The sequence below is a fragment of the Danio rerio genome, chromosome 9 (assembly GCF_052040795.2).
Source record: "Danio rerio strain M-AB ecotype USA chromosome 9, GRCz13ab, whole genome shotgun sequence".
In the NCBI taxonomy this organism is placed as follows: Eukaryota; Metazoa; Chordata; class Actinopteri; order Cypriniformes; family Danionidae; genus Danio; species Danio rerio.
Window position 1 is genome coordinate 29,696,929 of NC_141029.1, and position 23,674 is coordinate 29,720,602.

The 23,674-nt window shown below is 39.5% G+C and overlaps 3 protein-coding genes across 12 annotated transcripts in view; 1 reads left to right on the plus strand and 2 right to left on the minus strand.

Moving 5' to 3' along the window:
* Positions 1-6,910, plus strand: part of LOC108191324 (rho-associated protein kinase 2-like) — a 17,922-nt gene extending 11,012 nt beyond the window's left edge. For 2 of the 5 annotated variants that reach the window (XR_015499539.1, XR_015499541.1), the window contains exons 7-8: positions 667-2,201; positions 6,801-6,910. The gene's annotated coding sequence lies outside the window, so the exon portion shown is untranslated. Of the gene's footprint in view, positions 1-666 lie in introns of all 5 variants that reach the window. The other 3 variants (XR_015499538.1, XR_015499540.1, XM_087268084.1) reach the window with 2 other exon arrangements.
* On the minus strand, positions 2,206-21,996 carry LOC137490684 (uncharacterized). Of its 5 annotated transcripts, none has more exons than XM_087268034.1 (4): positions 21,518-21,996; positions 6,167-6,654; positions 5,970-6,072; positions 2,206-2,786 (listed from the first exon to the last, which is right to left on the minus strand). In XM_087268034.1, exons 1-3 carry the CDS (start codon positions 21,533-21,535, stop codon positions 5,973-5,975), a joined length of 606 nt encoding a protein of 201 aa, XP_087124160.1. In that variant the 5' UTR covers positions 21,536-21,996; the 3' UTR covers positions 2,206-2,786; positions 5,970-5,972. The 5 variants fall into 5 exon arrangements, with proteins under 5 accessions (XP_087124160.1, XP_087124159.1, XP_087124158.1 ...); XM_087268033.1 differs by lacking the exon at positions 21,518-21,996 and adding an exon at positions 8,755-9,230; XM_087268032.1 differs by having other exon boundaries at positions 5,970-6,654.
* si:rp71-45g20.11 lies at positions 13,080-14,865 on the minus strand. 2 transcript variants are annotated; one of them, XM_087268002.1, is made up of 7 exons: positions 14,536-14,865; positions 14,246-14,342; positions 14,067-14,142; positions 13,814-13,902; positions 13,677-13,737; positions 13,435-13,574; positions 13,080-13,339 (listed from the first exon to the last, which is right to left on the minus strand). In XM_087268002.1, exons 1-7 carry the CDS (start codon positions 14,693-14,695, stop codon positions 13,165-13,167), a joined length of 798 nt encoding a protein of 265 aa, XP_087124128.1. In that variant the 5' UTR covers positions 14,696-14,865; the 3' UTR covers positions 13,080-13,164. The 2 variants fall into 2 exon arrangements, with proteins under 2 accessions (XP_087124128.1, XP_087124129.1); XM_087268003.1 differs by lacking the exon at positions 13,677-13,737.
* Positions 21,997-23,674: the final 1,678 nt, after the last annotated feature.

The following is a 23,674-nucleotide window of genomic DNA, read 5'->3' on the forward strand; positions in this document are numbered from 1 at the left end:
GATGGGGAGCGGGACCACCTTTATGAACCAAAATCGTTATTTGTACCAGGCTGTAAACACCTTCTTTTCTGCTGTAAAGTTGGCCATTTTAACAGTGGGCTCAATAGAAATTTGCTCCCTATGGAGCCAGGACTGCCAGAATTTCATTGAACTGCATTTTCAGTTACTTCTGTATTTGCTTCATGACGGAGAGCGGGAGGTTGCCGTTGTTTGGGCACAAGCTGTAATATTTACTTTTCTGATCTGGAAAGATTCTCATTTGCAAAGGTTTTTGTTTGCTTCCTGGACATCCCCAGCACAAATAATTAAATGATGAGTGGGGTGTTTTAAGCTGAAATGACACACACATTTTGGGGCAGCTAATATTTTTATTATGCTTGTAACATAACCCTTTATAACTGCAATGAAATGAAAATAGTGTTAAATTTTTCTTCTGAATTAAAAGTTAAACTATCAGAAAGTAACAAACAAATGTAGGACAGGTACTTTTTTATTCCTTTCAGTTGTTACTGGATGGCGACAAAGCTTGAAAGCAAATTTCCAGTCCATTTTAGATAAAATAAACTGATATATTAAAGACAGCCAGAGATATGACTTTCATTTTCATGGCATAAATGAATGTAACTCAGCCTCTTGACTTTTCAACTCTTGTTTATTTCTCAATAGCAAAAAAGATGCCAAAAACAGACACCCAAAACCCTACGCATGCTGCGCGACACAGGGGCGTGAACCTGCAGGACCCAGACGCACAGTCCACTCGAAGCTGCTGTGGGAACTAAAGGCCTGTCAACACTCCATCATGGGAGACCACGACACCTTCTCCTCCCTAAAATCCCACCCTTCACCCTTTCACCTCCCAAGACGGATACGGAAAGAGAAAGAAAGAGAAAGGAATACCAGGAAGAGCTCGAGGAAAACGCCTCACTCGTGCCACAAAGAGATTTTTCAAGGAAGACTTCTGGTGGACGGGGCTGAAAGCGAACGGACGATGGACTCTGTCATGTCTGGCAGTAAATATGGATTCTGTATTACTTTCAAGTCAACAAGAATTTCCACCTCAGTTCATCCTCATTATGCAAGCACCATGTAGAGATAAAGGATTGGAAAAGAGATAAAGGAACACAGAATGGACTGAAGAGTTATTATTAACCAACAAACCTTCCCATTCTCAGCCCCTGGAAGGGTCCGTAATGCCCCTTTTAACATTCAGAAGTCTTCAAGCGAAATCTACACTGAGTATCCATATGGTCTGGGCTCTCCCATTTAATCTCAACTCTAACACTGGAAGAAAGTCAGCACCTTAAACTTAAACTAACCCTTCAGTTATTCATCTATGAGCCACATCTACTAAATTTATAACACAAAGGAACACCGAAGCAGAACTTCATATGTTTTATTTCAGCTTTATTTATTACCTTTGTTTGAACTGGTCTCCCTTTGCGCAGCTCGTCATTCATCTATGACCCAAAAAGTATTGAAGAAAGTCAATGTTGTCTTCCCTATCCCATTTACTTCTCCCCACAGCATTGACCTCAAAGTTCAGTGTTGATGTTCACAAAACAACAGCGAGCTCTACGATGCCTTCTTAATCTTCTTTTAGCTTTGTGTAAACTACTGTTTGAGAGTCAACAAATTATTACATATATTTGCACCAATCAGACTGATCCAAAATCATTTTGCTTCATGATTAATTGCAAAATATCATTACACATTTAGTTGTCTGGATGCGGAAGTCAAACAACACCAGTCTCAATATGTGTTATTAAAAGCAACAAAAAATATTCAAGCACCCACTAATCAACAAAGTGAATGATTGAGCACTGGGATGGCAAATATTGTGGAAATGCAGATTTTTGCCCACAAAGCCCCTGAAAAAGTGGAAAAAAACAGAAGTGCCTACTCCGTTTTTTCCGTGTTCTTTGTTTTGGGCTTGATTGAGGTCGGCTGACCATCTTAAAAGTAGCGGTTTTGAGACGATCCTGAGGTATACGGGCAATAAGGTGTGAGAATAACTTGCGGAGCGTGCTAGTAAACAGAGGGGTCGTTTCAGTTTTGTTTTATGAATGCTGTTTGTTGATGTGTATTAAAAAGAATTTTATTTCAGATTGATTTTAGTCAGTAATTTAATGGGTTACCAATACATTTATATGGTCATTTAGGGAATGAATTAGGTATCATGATAAGGTGTCACACAGCTAGAAGTCATTTGTTTCAATTCAATTCAATTCAGCTTTATTTGTATAGCGCTTTTACAATGTAGATTGTGTCAAAGCAGCTTCACATAAATGGTCACAGTAACTGGAACAGTGTGGTTCAGGTTTTAGTGTTTAAGTTCAGTTCAGTTCAGTTTAGCTCAGTTCAGTGTGATTTAATCATTACTGAGAGTTCAAACACTGAAGAGCCAATTCATCGATGCGTAGCTCTACCAATCCTGAACCATGTGAGGCAGTGGCGACAGCGGAGAGGGAAAAAAAACTTCACCTGATGGGAGTGAAGAAAAAAAACCTTGAGAGAACCAGACTCAGTTGGGCACGACCATTTTAATTTCTCCGCTGGCCAAAAGTCTTGTGCAGAACTTCATTCGCCGTGGTTTAGGCTGGAAGATGGCCTCAGCGAAGAATCGTCTGTCCCTGGAGCGTCGCTGGAATCAGACTCATGTTCTCCACTCCCCACGACCATCAGCGCAGCAGCAGCTCAGGATATGGCCTGGTCCCGGATATGGAATCCTTGGGATCATCACGTCGCTGGTCTTGGATCCAATCAGTGACTCCGCATAATCTGAGGACCTCGGGAGGAGTATCCCCAGGTGAAAATAGAGAATAAAGAGAATAATTAGCGTAGCTGTTGTTCATAGTGTATATAAGCAAGATGTAGAAGCCAGTGTGGAACCCGCTAGGTGATGCATTGAGTGTATGCTTTACTAAACAGATAGGTCTTTAATCTAGTTTTGAACTGGGAGAGTGTGTCTGAGCCTCGGACGTTATCAGGAAGGCTATTCCAGAGTGTAGGAGCCATGAAAGAGAAGGCTCGACCTCCTTTACTTGATTTTGCTATTCTAGGTACTACCAGAAGCCCTGAATTTTTAGATCTTAAAGAGCGAGTTGGTTTGTAGCGAGACAGAAGGTTGGTTAGATAAACAGGAGCTAGATTATTTAGAGCTTTATAGGTGAGAAGTAATATTTTAAATTCAATACGAAACTTAACAGGCAGCCAGTGTAAGGAGGATAAATTTGGGGTTATATAATCATATTTTCTAGACCTGGTCAGAACTCTGGCTGCTGCATTTTGTACTAATTGAAGTTTGTTAATAGAAGATGCTGGGCAGCCAGCAAATAGAGCATTACAGTAATCCAGTCTTGAAGTCATAAAAGCATGGACTAGCTTTTCTGCATCTGAGATGGATAGCATATTTCGTAATTTAGCGATATTTCTCAGATGAAAGAAGGCAGTTTTTGTGACATGGGATATATGGTTTTTAAAAGTTAGATTGCTGTCTAATATGACACCCAGATCTTTTATAGTAGAGCTAAAGCTAACTTTGTATCCCTCTAATTGTAAATTGAGTTGCGAGATCTGCTGTGTGCAAGATTTAGGCCCAGTAAGTAATAATTCTGTTTTGTCGGAGTTTAAGAGAAGAAAATTGTTGGTCATCCAGTCTTTGATGTCTTTGATACACTCCGTTAGTTTAGAAAGTTCAGACGTCTCGTCAGGCTTAGGTGAAATATATAATTGAGTATCATCTGCATAGCAGTGAAAGCTGATCCCATGTCTTCTAATAATGTCTCCCAGAGGTAGCATGTAAATTGTAAACAGTAAAGGGCCTAAAACTGATCCTTGAGGCACCCCATACTTTACTGGGCAGATTTGTGAAGGCTGTCCATTAAGATTCACAAACTGGTAGTGGTCAGTTAAGTATGACTTAAACCATTGTAGAGCCTGTCCCTGGACACCTGTAGACTTTAAGCGATTTATGAGGATATTGTGGTCAATGGTATCAAATGCCGCACTAAGATCGAGTAAAACTAATAGCGAGACGCACCCTCGGTCAGCAGCTAAGAGTAAATCATTGGTTATTTTCACTAAGGTGGTTTCTGTACTGTGGTGAGCCCTGAAACCTGACTGAAACACTTCAAAAATATTGTTCGTCTGCAGAAAAGAGCATAATTGAGTGGAAACAACTTTTTCTAGTATTTTAGACATAAATGGAAGATTTGAAATAGGCCTATAGTTAGCTAAGTTGTTGGTGTCTAGTTGCGGTTTCTTAATAATGGGCTTAATAACAGCTAGCTTGTAAGAGTTTGGAACATGGCCTATAGATAAAGAAGAGTTGATAATGTTAAGAAGAGGTTCTCCTATAGCAGGTAGCAGCTCTTTCAGTAATTTTGTTGGAATTGAGTCCAGCATACACGTAGCTGGTTTAGAGCTATTTATAATTTTTACTAACTCTTCATGTTCTATGATTTTGAAGCAGTGTAGGTTATTATTATGATTTAATGAAATATTTACAGGATTTGGAGTATAAGCCGGTGCAGAAAGTTTGGCATCTCCTATTTTCTGTCTAAAGCCTTCTATTTTATTACTGAAAAAATTCATGAAGTCATCACTACTAATTTGTGGTGGAGTAGTTTGTTCCAAGGATGACCGATTATTTGCTAATTTAGAGATGGTGTTAAATAAAAATCTAGGATTGTTATGATTATTTTCTATCAGTTTGCGCAGGTGCTCGGTCCTGGCAGATTTTAGAGCCCTCCTATAGCTGGACATACTGTCTTTGTACGCAATTCTAAAGACCTCTAAATGAGTTTTTTTCCATTTACGTTCCAGGGCGCGGGTTGCTGTTTTGAGCGCACGAGTATGACTATTATACCATGGTATAGTTTTAATCTCTCTAGCCTTTTTTAATTTGATGGGTGCCACAGTATTTAGTGTGCTAGTAAAGATGGCATCCATACTGCTGGTTACTACATCAAGATCATTTGAGTTTGCGAGTGCATTACGAAATAGAGAAAGATCAGGTAAGTTATTTATAAATTCATCTTTAGTTGACGGAACAATAGTTCTACTAGGGCGGAGTATTGGAGCGGGTTTGCTGATTTCAGGTAAACACAGCTTATATAGTAAGAGGTAGTGATCTGTAATATCATCACTTTGTGGTATAATGTCTACGTCAATAACCTTGATTCCATAAGACAGAATTAGATCTAATGTATGCTTTAAGCGATGGGTTGGACCCACAACGTTTTGCTTTATCCCAAGTGAGTGTATTAAATCCATAAACGCGAGCCCTAATGTATCATTAGCGTCATCTATGTGGATGTTAAAGTCACCTACAATTAGCATTTTATCAGTTTTGACTAGTAAGTCAGAAATAAAATCAGAAAATTCTTTTAGAAATTTGACATAGGGTCCTGGGGGTCTATATATGGTGATTAAAGCGAGAGATAACATAGGTTTTTGTATAGTATCTGGAAGCTGAACATTAAGCGATAATACTTCAAAGGAGCTAAACATAAGTCCGTTTCTTTGTTTAATATTAAGGAAATCACTAAAGATTGATGCAACTCCACCACCACGACCAGTTTGACGAGCCTCATGTTTATATAAGAATCCTGGAGGAGTTGCTTCATTTAAGCTAATATAGTCATTTTGTTTCCGCCAGGTTTCAGTGAGACAGAGTGCATTAAGATTGTTTTCTGTTATTATTTCATTAATGATAAGTGCTTTAGGTGCAAGTGACCTGATGTTTAGAAGACCAAGTTTTACGAAATTTGTATTTTCACTTTCTACTGGTTTTTCTGGTTTGATTCTTAATAGATTTTTTCTGGAGCACACAGTACGTTTATTTCTTAATCTAATAATACGAGGAACAGACACAGTCTCTATAGGATTCGCCAGATATGCGTTACTGATGTTTAAGTGGGGTGAACAAGAGTCTAGGTGGCTATAGTGTGAATTTTGTGAATTTTTACCTGCTAGTCAGATGGTGCGAAATAGTCTGGAGATGTTGTCCGACAGGAGTTCAGCTCCGGCTCGACTGCGGTGCAGGCCGTCAGGACGGAAGAGCCTAGGACGCTCCCAGAAAAGATTCCAGTTATTAGCAAAGAGCAATTTCTGTTCTTTACACCATGTTATTAGCCATTCATTCAGAGCTAAAAGTCTACTGAACCTTTCATTTCCTCGGCGGTAGGTAGGAAGCGGCCCAGAAACGATGATCTGCGTGGCGGACGAGGTGCGTCGAACCGTCTCGATCAGGCTCCTGAAGTCCTTCTTCAGGATCTCCGACTGCCGGAGCCCGGTGTTGTTTGTCCCCACGTGGAGGACAACGGCACCAGGGCTCTCGGCAGCGCCCAGGATGGTTGGAATCTGTGTAGAAATATTTCTCACACGGGCACCAGGAAAGCAGAAAGTACGTACTTTATTACCTTTTGAGGAGGCGGCACGGACGTGACGAACGATCGAGTCACCGATGATGGCCACATCGGGACCCGACTCGCGGAGAGGGGAGAAGCGGTTCTCCGTGGAGATCTCGAACACAGGAGGAGACGTTCTGCCCGGGATCTGGGAAGCACCTTGCGCGGCTGCACCCAGGCGCCGTGGTAGCTGGGTGTCGGCGTGAACGACGCCTGGCTGAGCCGCGCCCCGGGTGCGCTGGGCCTGGACAGAGAAGGACGCGGGGTTGAGGTAGAGGGAATGATGTGGTTGTAATTTCCACGTACCTTAGGTGATGAGACGGCCTTAGCATTAGGTACAACACGAAGTTGTTCCCGTAGTTCCCGTAGCCGCGACCTTCTCACCACCAGTGCCATGTGTCATGTGTCTTCAGGTCCACCTTTTTTGTGGAATAAGATCTGATCTCGTTAACACCTCTGTCAATTTTAAATAAAGCTGTGCTGTTCTGCTATGAATGAAACGTGGCTTTGGTTTCTGTGACTTTTTCAATAGCCTAGATCTAAACCTCAGACTACTGTCATTTATGAGACAACAGCATTGTTCACCTCCACCCGCGTGAAGTAATATTTACCTCGGAAAACACAAGCCATAACCACACCAAACTAAATGCAAGTTGCAAACAGCAATTCACAGGGTTTACTTTACATTGGGGTTCATGTTTAAAACACTTTCAGACATTTAAACAAAAATAAATGTCAATTAATATTTAGCAATCTTTAATTAATAATAAGCAATATCTGTGATTGTTAGAGATTTGTACAGCACAGAATTTTTTTTAATGACAAATAATTAAAGCAGTTCGGATGTAGTGTTGTTTGAAAGAGGACATCTAATATATAATAAAAATGATGTATTAATTATTTTATTTATACATTGAACATCATATGAGGTATTAAAGCGCCCCCTAGTGCCGATTTCTTCCAAATTTAACAACAATTAATATTTTAACTACTGTGATGGTTAGGATTGGGGTGGGGGTAGGCATTACAAAATGCAATGTATTGGGTAATTTAATAGATAGCATAAATAATACTCGGTACAACTACAGTGCTGTGACGGTTGGGTTTAGGGTTGAGGTGGGTGTAGATGTTAATAAAATACAATAAATGGGAAATTTAATAAATAATACAAATAATTCTTGTTAACTTTCAGCCATATCCAATCTAGCAACAACAACCCTTTAGGGCATGAGGTGTCCAAACAAACCCAGTCCAAGAAGACTACACCTGTCTAGAGTGTAAGCCTACACCTGTCTAGAGTGGACACCTTAAACCCTAATAACGCTCTGGTAAGCCTAATAACGCTTTAATTAGTCGGTTTAAGTGTGTTAACGTAGGATAGGAGCTAAAATTCCATCTTTCGGATGAGACGTTTAACCGAGGTCCCGACTCTCTGTGGTCGTTAAAAATTCCAGGATGTCCTTCGAAAAGAGTAAGGGTTCAACCCCGGCATCCTGGCCAAATCTGCCCACTGGCCTCTGTCAATCATGGCCTCCTAACCATCTCCATATTCAATTTGCTTCATCACTGTCTCCTCTCCACCAATCAGCTGGTGTGCGGTCTGGTGCAAAATGGCTGCCGTCGCGTCATCCAGGTGGATGCTGCACACTGGTGGTGGATGAGGACATCCCCCCATTGTGTAAAGCGCTTTGAGTGCCCAGAATAGCGCTATATAAATGTAAGGAATTATTATTATTATTATTAAAATAAGCTGGACCGAGAAAATCTTTTAGGTAATTTATTCCTCTAAGTTATTAACATGGTCCCACTGGTGCATTTGTTCCTTACACATACAAAACCTTTTTGAAGTTCTCCCATGCAGGCAATTGTGCTAAGACTGTGATCTATTCCCTGCAACATCAGGCCACAATCAGGTGTCCACAATCAGGTGGTTTGTCTTGGTCTGGCATCTCAGCTGAGACCTGTCCACTATGGGTGACCCTGCCAGTACTTGTGAAGTACCAGTGGTGAAGCTCTCAGCATCACTGATGCACAGAAGCCCTCACAGCACGTCAAGCTGCAAACCATGTGAGGGACCCTAACCTAACCTACCCATACTAACCTATCACTGACCGACCAACACTCAGAGGAGTCCAGCAACTGACCAGCAACACTAAGAGACCGCTCAGAAAACCCTGCAAAGCGCATGTCAAAAACACAGAAAACTTTCCAAAACAACCTGACAACCAGAACCCAAGAGCCACATCAGCAACCATCAAAACATTCAGTAGAGTGAAAAAACTTTGAATGAAAAGAAAACTTAATGTAAAGACTTACTCTATAACTATATACAGTATGTACATACGTGCCCTTGATCTTTCATGGGACACTATGATGGCTCAGTGTCTGGGCTTCTTTCTTCGGGGTTCCTCCTCGGGTAGTGGCTCTCCACTGATGTCCACGTGGATTTGAGGAGCGCTGCTGCTTCCGCTGGACCTGCTCTCCGTGATCAAGACTCGTCCATCAGGCAGCTCGGTCTCCAGCAGCGTAGGCCGGTGGAGCTTCTCCCACAGCCGTTGCTTGATCCCCAGGCCTCGCTTGAAGCGGTAGCGGCTGCAGCCGGTCTCCACGACGGAGCGAAAGATGTGCTGATAGTCCTGCACGCTTCTGCCGTGGATGGAGAGCTGCTGCTCCTGCTGACACTCGTTCACTGAGGAAGACACTGATGCTGCTGCTGCTGCTGCGGGACGGAGGACAGGGAGGGCCGCCGCGTTCATCAGGTGTCGCTTCTTCAGCGCTGGGTCAGAGATGCAGCTGTAGGTGTGATCTGACCTGACCGCCGCTGCGAGCTGCTCAACGGTAGAGACGCCCTGTAGCCAGAAGTGACTCGTGTGTGCGGGGAGAGCCCTGGTTCTTCTTGAGCGACGCTGCTCCATCAAGATGACCCAAGAACAACTTTCCAAAGCAGAGAAACTGATCAAACTTTTCAAAAGTTGTCGAGAGTTTGTTGCGAGACGATCGGGTCAGAACCAGCTGTGTATATTAAAGATCAACTCAAGTTGCTGTAGTGACAGAATGACGAGCCTCATTTAAATGTAAACAATATTTAATATCAGCAGTCAATTAATGAAATCAGCACGAACTCTGTGCTTTTATAATTGAGTTTTTATTAAATGCAGTAGCTTAATATCTAAATTATGATTATTCAATAAAATGCTGGTCTTATATTAATAAAAAATAAAAAAATAAGCATAAATGGGCGTTTTATATAGGACGAATGTTGACCACTGAAAATCGTCACAGGTTTCAGAAATCTGGTCATGTTAGTGAATATTACCATTTATTTTTGGTTGCTTTTGGGATGGTTTGCGTTTCATTAAAAAAAAAACACTGAACTAATATTCTCGTTTCTATATTTACTTCATAATTAACTAGGCCTATATCAGACCAACCGGGACTTTAGCAATGACATTGTTCTTTTGATGCTTTGTATACTTAAATTTTCATAATTTTCCTGCACTGACTGGGTGATTTATTATTTTTATAGTATTATTAAAATTATGAATCATAATAATGCTATAAGCAATACAATAAACCAAAATACATTCCAAAAAAAAAAAAAAATCAAAAATATAAACCAGTATCAGATACAACGACAACCAGCATTAATAAGATTAAAAAAGCTAAATATACTACAGTTTATTTTGATTAGCTATTAGCTTATTAGGTCAGGGAAGTGCTAATCATTCATTCTGAGTGAAGGTTTTTATTTATTATTATTAAAATAGCTTTAAGAAACTTAAAACAACCATGCCAAATAAAAAATATGTAAATATGCGTGCCCTAAAACATATTGGTTTATTTGACTATGGCAATTTTATTTATTTACATTTTATTTAATGGTTTACTTTTAGGCTATCACAAAATATTAACCACTTTCATTGACCAATGTGCTCTCCAACAAATAAACAGAAAGGAAAACAGAAACTAAATAGTAAAAAATGTATTTGAAAACATAAAAGTCTTTAATCTAGACCAAAAGATATTGTTGTACAGAGCTCGTCTTATTGACTGTGGTAAGGCTCATTTATACACATATATACTGTGTATAGAGGAAAATAGGATGCAATATTTCAAGTTTATTTAAAAAGCTGTGCATATCTTCAACATTAAATGAATATGAAATAAACTTTTTATAATAAAAACTGACTCCAGGATCATATCAATGTTTGAACTGTAGTTTACAGATTTGTATTTAAAATTGAATGGCAAAGCCACAAAACGAATAAAATAAACAAAAAATAGTGTGATGTTACAAATCTGATTAACAAACTAAAAATATATCATTAAAATAACAGAGAGGGAAAATTACAAACACAGGAAAAACATTTATGTTTTTTACTTCCCAGTCCCAGACGTTCCTGAAATGTCATAATCACATGTCCAAGTGTTTCTTTACAACAGTAGTATGAAAATCGCCCCTGCTGGTGATGTGATCAGGACTGTAGCTGGAGAGGCAGGAAGTGTTGCTGGGAAAGAGGCTGATTGGTTTGAGCTCTCTGTGCTTTCCTCTCCTGAAAGAAGCAGAAATTAATTCAATATACAAATTAGTTTATGTGCAAAATACTGACTATTGGGACCACAGAATTCAAATGAAGATTGCACAAATCTGACTGTGATGAAACAATTAAGCCAATTTCTCAACATGGTAAATGTTCTTAATTTTATAATTAAAGAGGTTTTGCACACTTGGTCAAACGTTTATGAGTAAAAGTTGATTGATTCATATATTTTTCCTAAATATGTGAAATCTTATTTAAAAAATGTGCTAAAGTTACAGAAAATATATTTAAATTAGCAGATCTTTAATATTATATATATATATATATATATATATATATATATATATATATATATATATATATATATATATATATATATATATATATATATATGTGTGTGTGTGTGTGTGTGTGTGTGTGTGTGTGTGTGTGTGTGTGTGTGTATATATAAAAAATCTGTTTGACATTAATCCTGATTTTTTTTAATTAAAAAAAATGTTTCAAAGTTTACATTAAAATATTAAGCAGCACAACTTAGTAATACCTGCTGAAATGTCAGTTTGCATTGCAGAAAGAAAAACAAGTTTTAAATTACCACAGTAATCAGTTACCTCAAATTGTGAAAATATTTTTCAAACAATAGACTTTTACTGTATTCTGATCAAATCAGTGGCTTGTTTGGCAGAAGATGCTTCTTTCAAAAACTTCATTTCTTCTTTGTCTTAAATAATTGTTTTGAAATATCCAATTGATTATTTAAACACAAGTAATTATGAAGAATAAGATCTTTGATGGACACAGCAGCTACACTTCAACTAATCCAAGAATATTTAAATGGATTCTGGGAAAATAAAATATTGGTTTGGGAAAATGCTGATTACTGTAATATGAATGAAGGCATTACAAGTCATCAGAAAATGATGTGCATGAAAATGTGATCATTGTGATGTGTTTTGTATCTGCTGTGTAGTCTGTTCTCTATGGCGTCCGGAATGGGTCAATAACATGACGCTGCAACATGCACTCGTCTCACCGAACACTTTTTAAAGGCACCTTTAAGTTCATTTTTGCACAAAAGCTCGTCTCTGTGCGTTCAAAATGGTTTGAAATTTCCTTAGCACATGGTTTTCTTGATGCATATGAAATTTTCAATGTAAATCCACTCGTACTTGCATTTGATCTTTATTATGCCTTAAAATCAAAACTATGCTAAAGATGTCTTATCCAAATCCAAATTTTTATTCAAAACGTTATGACAGAACCATATTACTTTACAGTAGACCATGGATATGTATATTTATATATATATATATATATATAAAGCATAAATACTATGCAGGCTTACTAAAGGGTTGCATGAGAAATGTCATCATTGTGAGAGCTTGACTTTTTTTTTGTCGCTGCCTTTAGTTGTGGTGAAATGAGATGCATCATGTCGTTTATCTGTTTGTGCAGTCAGTACCTTTTATTTCTGAATCGTCTGGCATCGTACTTGAAGCCAAGTCATTTAGCCGAAGGCATAGTTGTCCTAGAACGAGTAGTTTGCTGATCAAATTCCACATTTTGATGAGGCAAAACACATCTTGGATGTTTTAATTACTATTTTAGGTGAAAAACAAAATAATGAGATTTGTGTAAAATCTAAAGTTAACCAAGTCCAGCCCGCCATCTTGTCCTGCCTCTCAGTTCTCTTAAGCCTTGGGCTCATCATTGAAGACCGGACGAGCTGCAACATTTCGTTCTCCCAGGTTCTGGGAGTAGATGAGCATGTCATCGGTCTAGACTTTGGTCAACTTGTGAAGTTACTCATACACCTCAGCTTATGGCATATTACCATTCAAATGAAACGTTTCCAGCAGAATATGACGCTCTAAAAAAACTCCATCAGCACTGGTAACTATGAAAAACACGACTGAACACTAATGGTATACTCAACAATTTACACTGACATTTGAAGGATCACCTGACGTTAAAGACTGAAGTAAGAACGCTGGAGGAACATCAAATTTTAACACGGAAGAGTTTTTTTTACTCCCAAATTAAAGCAATATTTCTTAATCTTGTGTTAATGAATTAATTAGTGTGTGTTGCACTGCTGGAGTGAAGGTTAACCAGTCCACACAGTTCATGCAGCTATAATCTTTATTATCTTTTATTAAGAAACTATGTACAATATTTACACGTTGGCTCCAGGTCTCTTGGATGAAGATCTCTCAGCGACGTGGTCTCTTCTGGTCGCCGCGCATCTCTGGTGGAGATGGGGAGCGGGACCGTTTCCCTCCGGCGTCCCGGACCGAAGATGCCGCACCTGCTGAGGACGAGGAGGGCAAAGGCTCGGTCTGGCAGGAGAAGGACGGCCTCTTTCTCTTCTCAGCAGCATAGGCCTCACTGAACAGATCGAGCGCAAACACACACAAGCAGACATCATGTGAGATTTGGACAAACACTAGAACATGCGGCTATGCCAAGTACAGTTTACTCACGCGTCTATGATGGGAATGACGTATCTGCCGCTGCCGTCTATCATGACTCCCTTTCGGTCTGGGTCATCCACCTCCAACAGGAAGCTGCGGGGAATCCCTGTGCTCCTCCGGATGCGCTTGTGCGGAGCAGAGCCGCTGCCCTGTGAATTGAGGAGTGACAGTCAAACTCTGAGCAAACAATCTGACTGATGAGGACAAGAGCTCAAGTTCACAGCAACCGTGAGCTTGGAAAACCCAGTTACCACATTAGTGGGGCAGTGCCTAATGTGGTGTCCCGGGATCCCAAGTAGCTTCATGGCCTCACTAGTGAATATCAGAACCATGAGAATCAGTTCAGACATTTCTCACAAAGCAAACCTGTCAGTGTCTGAACGCTCACCTGCTGGAGTAGTAGCACAGGCTGGACTGGTACATCACCGCTTTCAGCTTGTCCTCCTCTGACGCCTTTGCCTCAGCCAGATTCTCAGTCTGTTTCACAGGCATTTGCACATTTAAATCTTTTTCACCCTCAACCCTTCAAACACCCTCAAATCTCCCTAAGAAGCTGAGTGTGTGTGTGTGAGTGTGTGTGTGTGTGTGTATTGTGTGCTTTACATTGCGTTTTGCTATTCTGCTATTCATTTGTTCAATACCTTCAACAACTGCTCCAGTGAGAGGAGTGAAGGATCACCTCTTGGTGAAGGTTCACCCCATCGTCCAGCTTGATGTCTGCAAAACAAAGGAGCATGTGTGACTAAAACACCAGGGACAGACCAGGAGTCTTCATATAACATCTAACAGAGGACGCTTGTGCTCATTTCACAGCACTTACCCAACAAATCTTCTGTTTGAGGACTTCAGTCCCGCCGCAGGGATCCGTCTGATGATGACCGACGTGTTTTTCGGGATGAGAGCATCATCTGTGTATTCTGACAGCAAAATAAAATCAGAATCAGCAAATAATTATTGAGCACGGTATACTTTGAGAGCCATTAGCCTTTTAAAACAGTCAAAACATCACTACGTGTCAGCATCAGCACCACCTTACAGCTTCCAGAAGTGTCTGATATAACGCATCTAATGTTAGTGTAGAACAGTTGAAGTGTCTTTTCCTCAACTCACCTTCATCAGTTTGGGCGTTGCTGATCTTCAGCTGGCAGAACTTCAGCCTCTTGCTCCTCATGATCTGCCGCTTCAGCTCTCCCGCGGTGATGTTGAGGCCTTCAAACCGGAGCGAGTCGTAGGCGAGTCGACTCTGGAACCTGTAGTGAACACAAGACATACTGAACACAAACACAAAGCACAGCGTAATAAAAAGGGTCAAACCTGAATGATGGGAACAGCAGGCGATCAATCGACGTATCCAGCGATCAATAATGTCGATAATCCGGAAAAATTGTCACGAAGGACGCAGAGATCAGATGCCAATCGACACAGCGAGATTCAAACAACACCCACAGAACCGTTGTCATGGATGCTGATGATGAACACGTGACGCATGCGCTGAAGAACTTCCGGCAATATTATTATTATTATAATTATTAATAATTTTATTGATGGTAGTAGTAGTAAAATCATTGTGATAATTATAATAAAATAAACAGCAGAACAGCTGGCCATCTCTGAATAATACACAGCGACCTTTCCCTACACGAACGATTCAGGCCTTCGCAAAGAAGACTCGGGTGAGTCGATGATTCAGTGATTGATTCAACTGTCCGTTCATCCTATTCGCTTCTTTGGCTGAATGAATCGCTCAATGCTTTACTCAAATAAAGCGGCCTCTTGCTGCCACCTATTGGGGGTTTGCTTTTTTGGTTTTAATAGTACTGACACTTTTTAAAGGCACCTTTAAGTTCATTTTTGCACAAAAGCTCGTCTCTGTGCGTTCAAAATGGTTTGAAATTTCCTTAGCACATGGTTTTAATTGATGCATTTGAAATTTTCAATGTAAATCCACTCGTACTTGCATTTGATCTTTATTATGCCTTAAAATTAAAACTATGCTAAAGATGTCTTATCCAAATCCAAATTTTTATTCAAAACGTTATGACAGAACCATATTACTTTACAGTAGACCATGGATATGTATATATATATATATATATATATATATATATATATATATATATATATATATATATATATATATATATATATATATATATATATATATATATATATATATAAAGCTTAAATACTATGTAGGCTTACTAAAGGGTTGCATGATAAATGTCATCATCGTAAGAGCTTGACTTTTTTTTTTGTCGCTGCCTTTAGTTGTGGTGAAATGAGATGCATCATGTCGTTTATCTGTTTGTGCAGTCAGTACCTTTTATTTCTGAATCGTCTGGCATCGTACTTGAAGCCAAGTCATTTAGCCGAAGGCATAGTTGTCCTAGAACGAGTAGTTTGCTGATCAAATTCCACATTTTGATGAGGCAAAACACATCTTGGATGTTTTAATTACTATTTTAGGTGAAAAACAAAATAATGAGATTTGTGTAAAATCTAAAGTTAACCAAGTCCAGCCCGCCATCTTGTCCTGCCTCTCAGTTCTCTTAAGCCTTGGGCTCATCATTGAAGACCGGACGAGCTGCAACATTTCGTTCTCCCAGGTTCTGGGAGTAGATGAGCATGTCATCGGTCTAGACTATGGTCAACTTGTGAAATTACTCATACACCTCAGCTTATGGCATATTACCATTCAAATGAAACGTTTCCAGCAGAATATGACGCTCTAAAAAAACTCCATCAGCACTGGTAACTATGAAAAACACGACTGAACACTAATGGTATACTCAACACTTTACACTGACATTTGAAGGATCACCTGACGTTAAAGACTGAAGTAAGAACGCTGGAGGAACATCAAATTTTAACACGGAAGAGTTTTTTTTCTCCCAAATTAAAGCAATATTTCTTAATCTTGTTGTTTTTTTTACTGTACAGTTACCCCAGGTTTGGATCAGGTGTGATGCCTGCTCATCTGACCTTTGACCTCGGCACTCAACTGCTGCCAGTTTTCTTTCAATGCCATGAGATTTCTGAATTCTACATGCAGGAACCGATGCATTCTTTTTTTTTATTTTTATTTCTTTAAACAAAACAGATATGGCAGACACGGCCAAACATCGAAACTTTGGAGGACGTTGAGGAAAAAAAGCACCATATCATCAAGGGGAATAAAAGGTTTGATCAAAGCGTGCATTTACACACATTCATTTAAATATGGACAAAACCAACATTGGGTTATTTTTGTTATTAGATTTAAAACACGTGGACCCTATTTGACCCAGTGTTCATATATACATATTTTTATGAATGAATATTTTCGCATATAAAAGATAATAAAAGACTGACTAGACAGATTAGATGGATCAATAGACAGATTGACACGTGTAGTCATTCGTTCTTGTGTATTTGATGACTAGCTTCCAGTAGTATCTGGCTGCAGACTTGCATGCAATCTGAGACACAATGCACTCAATGGAGCTAGTGAGGTCACTGTGAGAGGCGGGGTTAGGGGTGCACACTTACTGACAGCCTAGATTTTAGCCTCGTTTTAACCAAGCCGTCTGTTAGACTTTTAACCCTTATGTATTGTTCAAGTGGCTGTTTTTGCCCCCAATGACCTCCATTATAACTAAACTTGTTTTAATTGCAAAGCCATGACACCAGATAGTAACTCATTCTTTATTGTTGGTGGTTTCCCTGCTGGGATGAGATAAAACTAGTCATTTTTACTTTTGATCGTCAGTTGGTACCTTTAAACGCCCCAAAAAAAATGCTTGCTGGGATGGTACCACGAGGTTGTGCTCACTTCTGGACAGAGGGGGTGTAGACTTGCAGCTAGTGCCGGTAAGAGGTGCAGACGCTGAGGCTGTTCTGTATGCGAGTGTTGAGGTTTTGAAACATCACCTGACAACGTGTAGGTAGAGAGTAGCAGGTTCTGGGAGTAGATGAGCATGGAGATGGGGAGCGGGACCACCTTTATGGACCAAAATCGTTCTTTGTACCAGGCTGTAAACACCTTCTTTTCTGCTGTAAAGTTGGCCATTTTAACAGTGGGCTCAATAGAAATTTGCTCCATATGGAGCCAGGACTGCCAGAATTTTATTGAACTGCATTTTCAGTTACTTCTGTATTTGCTTCATGACGGAGAGCGGGAGGTTGCCGTTGTTTGGGCACAAGCTGTAATATTTACTTTTCTGATCTGGAAAGATTCTCATTTGCAAAGGTTTTTGTTTGCTTCCTGGACATCCCCAGCACAAATAATTAAATGATGAGTGGGGTGTTTTAAGCTGAAATGACACACACACATTTTGGGGCAGCTAATATTTTTATTATGCTTGTAACATAACCCTTTATAACTGCAATGAAATGAAAGTTGTGTTAAATTTTTCTTCTGAATTAAAAGTAAAACTATCAGAAAGTAACAAACAAATGTAGGACAGGTACTTTTTTATTCCTTTCAGTTGTTACTGGATGGCGGCAAAGCTTGAAAGCAAATTTCCAGTCCATTTTAGATAAAATAAACTGAATTATTAAAGAGATGACTTTCATTTTCATGGCATAAATGAATGTAACTCAGCCTCTTGACTTTTCAACTCTTGTTTATTTCTCAATAGCAAAAAAATGCCAAAAACAGACACCCAAAACCCTACGCATGCTGCGCGACACAGGGGCGTGAACCTGCAGGACCCAGACGCACAGTCCACTCGAAGCTGCTGTGGGAGCTAAAGGCCTGTCAACACTCCATCATGGGAGACCACGACACCTTCTCCTCCCTAAAATCCCACCCTTCACCCTTTCACCTCCCAAGACGGATATGGAAAGAGAAAGAAAGAGAAAGGAATACCAGGAAGAGCTCGAGGAAAACGCCTCACTCGTGCCACAAAGAGATTTTTCAAGGAAGACTTCTGGTGGACGGGGCTAAAAGCGAACGGACGATGGACTCTGTCATGTCTGGCAGTAAATATGGATTCTGTATTACTTTCAAGTCAACAAGAATTTCCACCTCAGTTCATCCTCATTATGCAAGCACCATGTAGAGATAAAGGATTGGAAAAGAGATAAAGGAACACAGAATGGACTGAAGAGTTATTATTAACCAACAAACCTTCCCATTCTCAGCCCCTGGAAGGGTCCGTAATGCCCCTTTTAACATTCAGAAGTCTTCAAGCGAAATCTACACTGAGTATCCATATGGTCTGGGCTCTCCCATTTAATCTCAACTCTAACACTGGAAGAAAGTCAGCACCTTAAACTTAAACTAACCCTTCAGTTATTCATCTATGAGCCACATCTACTAAATTTATAACACAAAGGAACACCGAAGCAGAACTTCATATGTTTTATTTCAGCTTTATTTATTACCTTTGTTTGAACTGGTCTCCCTTTGCGCAGCTCGTCATTCATCTATGACCCAAAAAGTATTGAAGAAAGTCAATGTTGTCTTCCCTATCCCATTTACTTCTCCCCACAGCATTGACCTCAAAGTTCAGTGTTGATGTTCACAAAACAACAGCGAGCTCTACGATGCCTTCTTAATCTTCTTTTAGCTTTGTGTAAACTACTGTTTGAGAGTCAACAAATTATTACATATATTTGCACCAATCAGACTGATCCAAAATCATTTTGCTTCATGATTAATTGCAAAATATCATTACACATTTAGTTGTCTGAATGCGGAAGTCAAACAACACCAGTCTCAATATGTGTTATTAAAAGCAACAAAAAATATTCAAGCACCCACTAATCAACAAAGTGAATGATTGAGCACTGGGATGGCAAATATTGTGGAGATGCAGATTATTGCCCACAAAGCCCCTGAAAAAGTGGAAAAAAACAGAAGTGCCTACTCCGTTTTTTCCGTGTTCTTTGTTTTGGGCTTGATTGAGGTCGGCTGACCATCTTAAAAGTAGCGGTTTTGAGACGATCCCGAGGTATACGGGCAATAAGCTGTGAGAATAACTTGCGGAGCGTGCTAGTAAACAGAGGAGTCGTTTCAGTTTTGTTTTATGAATGCTGTTTGTTGATGTGTATTAAAAATCATTTTATTTCAGATTGATTTTAGTCAGTAATTTAATGGGTTACCAATACATTTATATGGTCATTTAGGGAATGAATTAGGTATCATGATAAGGTGTCACACAGCTAGAAGTCATTTGTCATGTGTCTTCAGGTCCACCTTTTTTGTGGAATAAGATCTGATCTCGTTAACACCTCTGTCAATTTTAAATAAAGCTGTGCTGTTCTGCTATGAATGAAACGTGGCTTTGGTTTCTGTGACTTTTTCAATAGCCTAGATCTAAACCACAGACTACTGTCATTTATGAGACAACAGCATTGTTCACCTCCACCCGCGTGAAGTAATATTTACCTCTGAAAACACAAGCCATAACCACACCAAACTAAATGCAAGTTGCAAACAGCAATTCACAGGGTTTACTTTACATTGGGGTTTATTTGTAAAACACTTTCAGACATTTAAACAAAAATAAATGTCAATTAATATTTAGCAATCTTTAATTAATAATAAGCAATATTTGTGATTGTTAGAGATTTGTACAGCACAGAATTTTTTTTAATGACAAATAATTAAAGAAGTTCGGATGTAGTGTTGTTTGAAAGAGGACATCTAATATATAATAAAAATGATGTATTAATTATTTTATTTATACATTGAACATCATATGAGGTATTAAAGCGCCCCCTAGTGCCGATTTCTTCCAAATTTAACAACAATTAATATTTTAACTACTGTGATGGTTAGGATTGGGGTGGGGGTAGGCATTACAAAATGCAATGTATTGGGTAATTTAATAGATAGCATAAATAATACTCGGTACAACTAAAGTGCTGTGACGGTTGGGTTTAGGGTTGAGGTGGGTGTAGATGTTAATAAAATACAATAAATGGGAAATTTAATAAATAATACAAATAATTCTTGTTAACTTTCAGCCATATCCAATCTAGCAACAACAACCCTTTAGGGCATGAGGTGTCCAAACAAACCCAGTCCAAGAGGACCACCTATGTAAGCCTACACCTGTCTAGAGTGGACACCTTAAACCCTAATAACGCTCTGGTAAGCCTAATAACGCTTTAATTAGTCGGTTTAAGTGTGTTAACCTAGGATAGGAGCTAAAATTCCATCTTTCGGATGAGACGATAAACCGAGGTCCCGACTCTCTGTGGTCGTTAAAAATTCCAGGATGTCCTTCGAAAAGAATAAGAGTTTAACCCCGGCATCCTGGCCAAATCTGCCCACTGGCCTCTGTCACTCATGGCCTCCTAACCATCTCCATATTCAATTGGCTTCATCACTGTCTCCTCTCCACCAATCAGCTGGTGTGCGGTCTGGTGCAAAATGGCTGTCATCCAGGGGGATGCTGCACACTGGTGGTGGATGAGGACATCCCCCCCATTGTGTAAAGCGCTTTGAGTGCCCAGAATAGCGCTATATAAATGTAAGGAATTATTATTATTATTATTAAAATAAGCCGGACCGAGAAAATCTTTTAGGTAATTTATTCCTCTAAGTTATTAACATGGTCCCACTGGTGCATTTGTTCCTTACACATACAAAACCTTTTTGAAGTTCTCCCATGCAGGCAATTGTGCTAAGACTGTGATCTATTCCCTGGAACATCAAGCCACAATCAGGTTTCCACAATTAGGTGGTTTGTCTTGGTCTGGCATCTCAGCTGAGACCTGTCCACTATGGGTGACCCTGCCAGTACTTGTGAAGTACCAGTGGTGAAGCTCTCAGCATCACTGATGCACAGAAGCCCTCACAGCACGTCAAGCTGCAAACCATGTGAGGGACCCTAACCTAACCTACCCTATACTAACCTATCACTGACCGACCAACACTCAGAGGAGTCCAGCAACTGACCAGCAACACTAAGAGACCGCTCAGAAAACCCTGCAAAGCGCATGTCAAAAACACAGAAAACTTTCCAAAACAACCTGACAACCAGAACCCAAGAGCCACATCAGCAACCATCAAAACATTCAGCAGAGTGATAAAAACTTTGAATGAAAAGAAAACTTAATGTAAAGACTTACTCTATAACTATATACAGTATGTACATACGTGCCCTTGATCTTTCATGGGACACTATGATGGCTCAGTGTCTGGGCTTCTTTCTTCGGGGTTCCTCCTCGGGTAGTGGCTCTCCACTGATGTCCACGTGGATTTGAGGAGCGCTGCTGCTTCCGCTGGACCTGCTCTCCGTGATCAAGACTCGTCCATCAGGCAGCTCGGTCTCCAGCAGCGTAGGCCGGTGGAGCTTCTCCCACAGCCGTTGCTTGATCCCCAGGCCTCGCTTGAAGCGGTAGCGGCTGCAGCCGGTCTCCACGACGGAGCGAAAGATGTGCTGATAGTCCTGCACGCTTCTGCCGTGGATGGAGAGCTGCTGCTCCTGCTGACACTCGTTCACTGAGGAAGACACTGATGCTGCTGCTGCTGCTGCTGCGGGACGGAGGACAGGGAGGGCCGCCGCGTTCATCAGGTGTCGCTTCTTCAGCGCTGGGTCAGAGATGCAGCTGTAGGTGTGATCTGACCTGACCGCCGCTGCGAGCTGCTCAACGGTAGAGACGCCCTGTAGCCAGAAGTGACTCGTGTGTGCGGGGAGAGCCCTGGTTCTTCTTGAGCGACGCTGCTCCATCAAGATGACCCAAGAACAACTTTCCAAAGCAGAGAAACTGATCAAACTTTTCAAAAGTTGTCGAGAGTTTGTTGCGAGACGATCGGGTCAGAACCAGCTGTGTATATTAAAGATCAACTCAAGTTGCTGTAGTGACAGAATGACGAGCCTCATTTAAATGTAAACAATATTTAATATCAGCAGTCAATTAATGAAATCAGCACGAACTCTGTGCTTTTATAATTGAGTTTTTATTAAATGCAGTAGCTAAATATCTAAATTATGATTATTCAATAAAATGCTGGTCTTATATTAATAAAAAATAAAAAATAAGCATAAACGGGCGTTTTTTATAGGACGAATGTTGACCACTGAAAATCGTCACAGGTTTCAGAAATCTGGTCATGTTAGTGAATATTACCATTGATTTTTGTTTGCTTTTGGGATGGTTTGCGTTTCATTAAAAAAAAAAAACACTGAACTAATATTCTTCATACTTCATAATTAACTAGGCCTATATGTTGTGGCAAAGCCACAAAACGAATAAAATAAACAAAAAATAGTGTGATGTGACAAATCTGATTAACAAACTAAAAATATATCATTAAAATAACAGAGAGGGAAAATTACAAACACAGGAAAAAAATGTATGTTTATTACTTCCCAGTCCCAGACGTTCCTGAAATGTCATAATCACATGTCCAAGTGTTTCTTTACAACAGTAGTATGAAAATCGCCCCTGGTGGTGATGTGATCAGGACTGTAGCTGGAGAGGCAGGAAGAGTTGCTGGGAAAGAGGCTGATTGGTTTGAGCTCTCTCTTCATATATTTTTCCTAAATATGTGAAATCTTTTTAAAAAAATGTGCTAAAATTACAGAAAATATATTTAAATTAGCAGATCTTTAAAATTATATATATATATATATATATATATATATATATATATATATATATATATATATATATATATATATGTGTGTGTGTGTGTGTGTGTGTATATATATATATATAGAAAATCTGTTTGACATTAATCCTGATTTTTTTTAAATTAAAAAAAATTGTTTCAAAGTTTACATTAAAATATTAAGCAGCACAACTTAGTAATACCTGCTGAAATGTCAGTTTGCATTGCAGAAAGAAAAACAAGTTTTAAATTACCACAGTAATCAGTTACCTCAAATTGTGAAAATATTTTTCAAACAATAGACTTTTACTGTATTCTGATCAAATCAGTGGCTTGTTTGGCAGAAGATGCTTCTTTCAAAAACTTCATTTCTTCTTTGTCTTAAATAATTGTTTTGAAATATCCAATTGATTATTTAAACACAAGTAATTATGAAGAATAAGATCTTTGATGGACACAGCAGCTACACTTCAACTAATCCAAGAATATTTAAATGGATTCTGGGAAAATAAAATATTGGTTTGGGAAAATGCTGATTACTGCTGTATAATATGAATGAAGGCATTACAAGTCATCAGAAAATGATGTGCATGAAAATGTGATCATTGTGATGTGTTTTGTATCTGCTGTGTAGTCTGTTCTCTATGGCGTCCGGAATGGGTCAATAACATGACGCTGCAACGTGCACTCGTCTCACCG

Excerpts from the sequence above, each read along its gene's own strand:
- si:rp71-45g20.11 (XM_087268002.1), bottom strand. The coding sequence starts at position 14,695 with ATGTCTTGTGTTCACTACAGGTTCCAGAGTCGACTCGCCTACGACTCG. Across the intron at positions 14,343-14,535 it reads CAACGCCCAAACTGATGAAG|AATACACAGATGATGCTCTC; the intron begins GTGAGTTGAGGA and ends TTTTGCTGTCAG. Across the intron at positions 13,903-14,066 it reads CACTGGAGCAGTTGTTGAAG|ACTGAGAATCTGGCTGAGGC; the intron begins GTATTGAACAAA and ends CCTGTGAAACAG.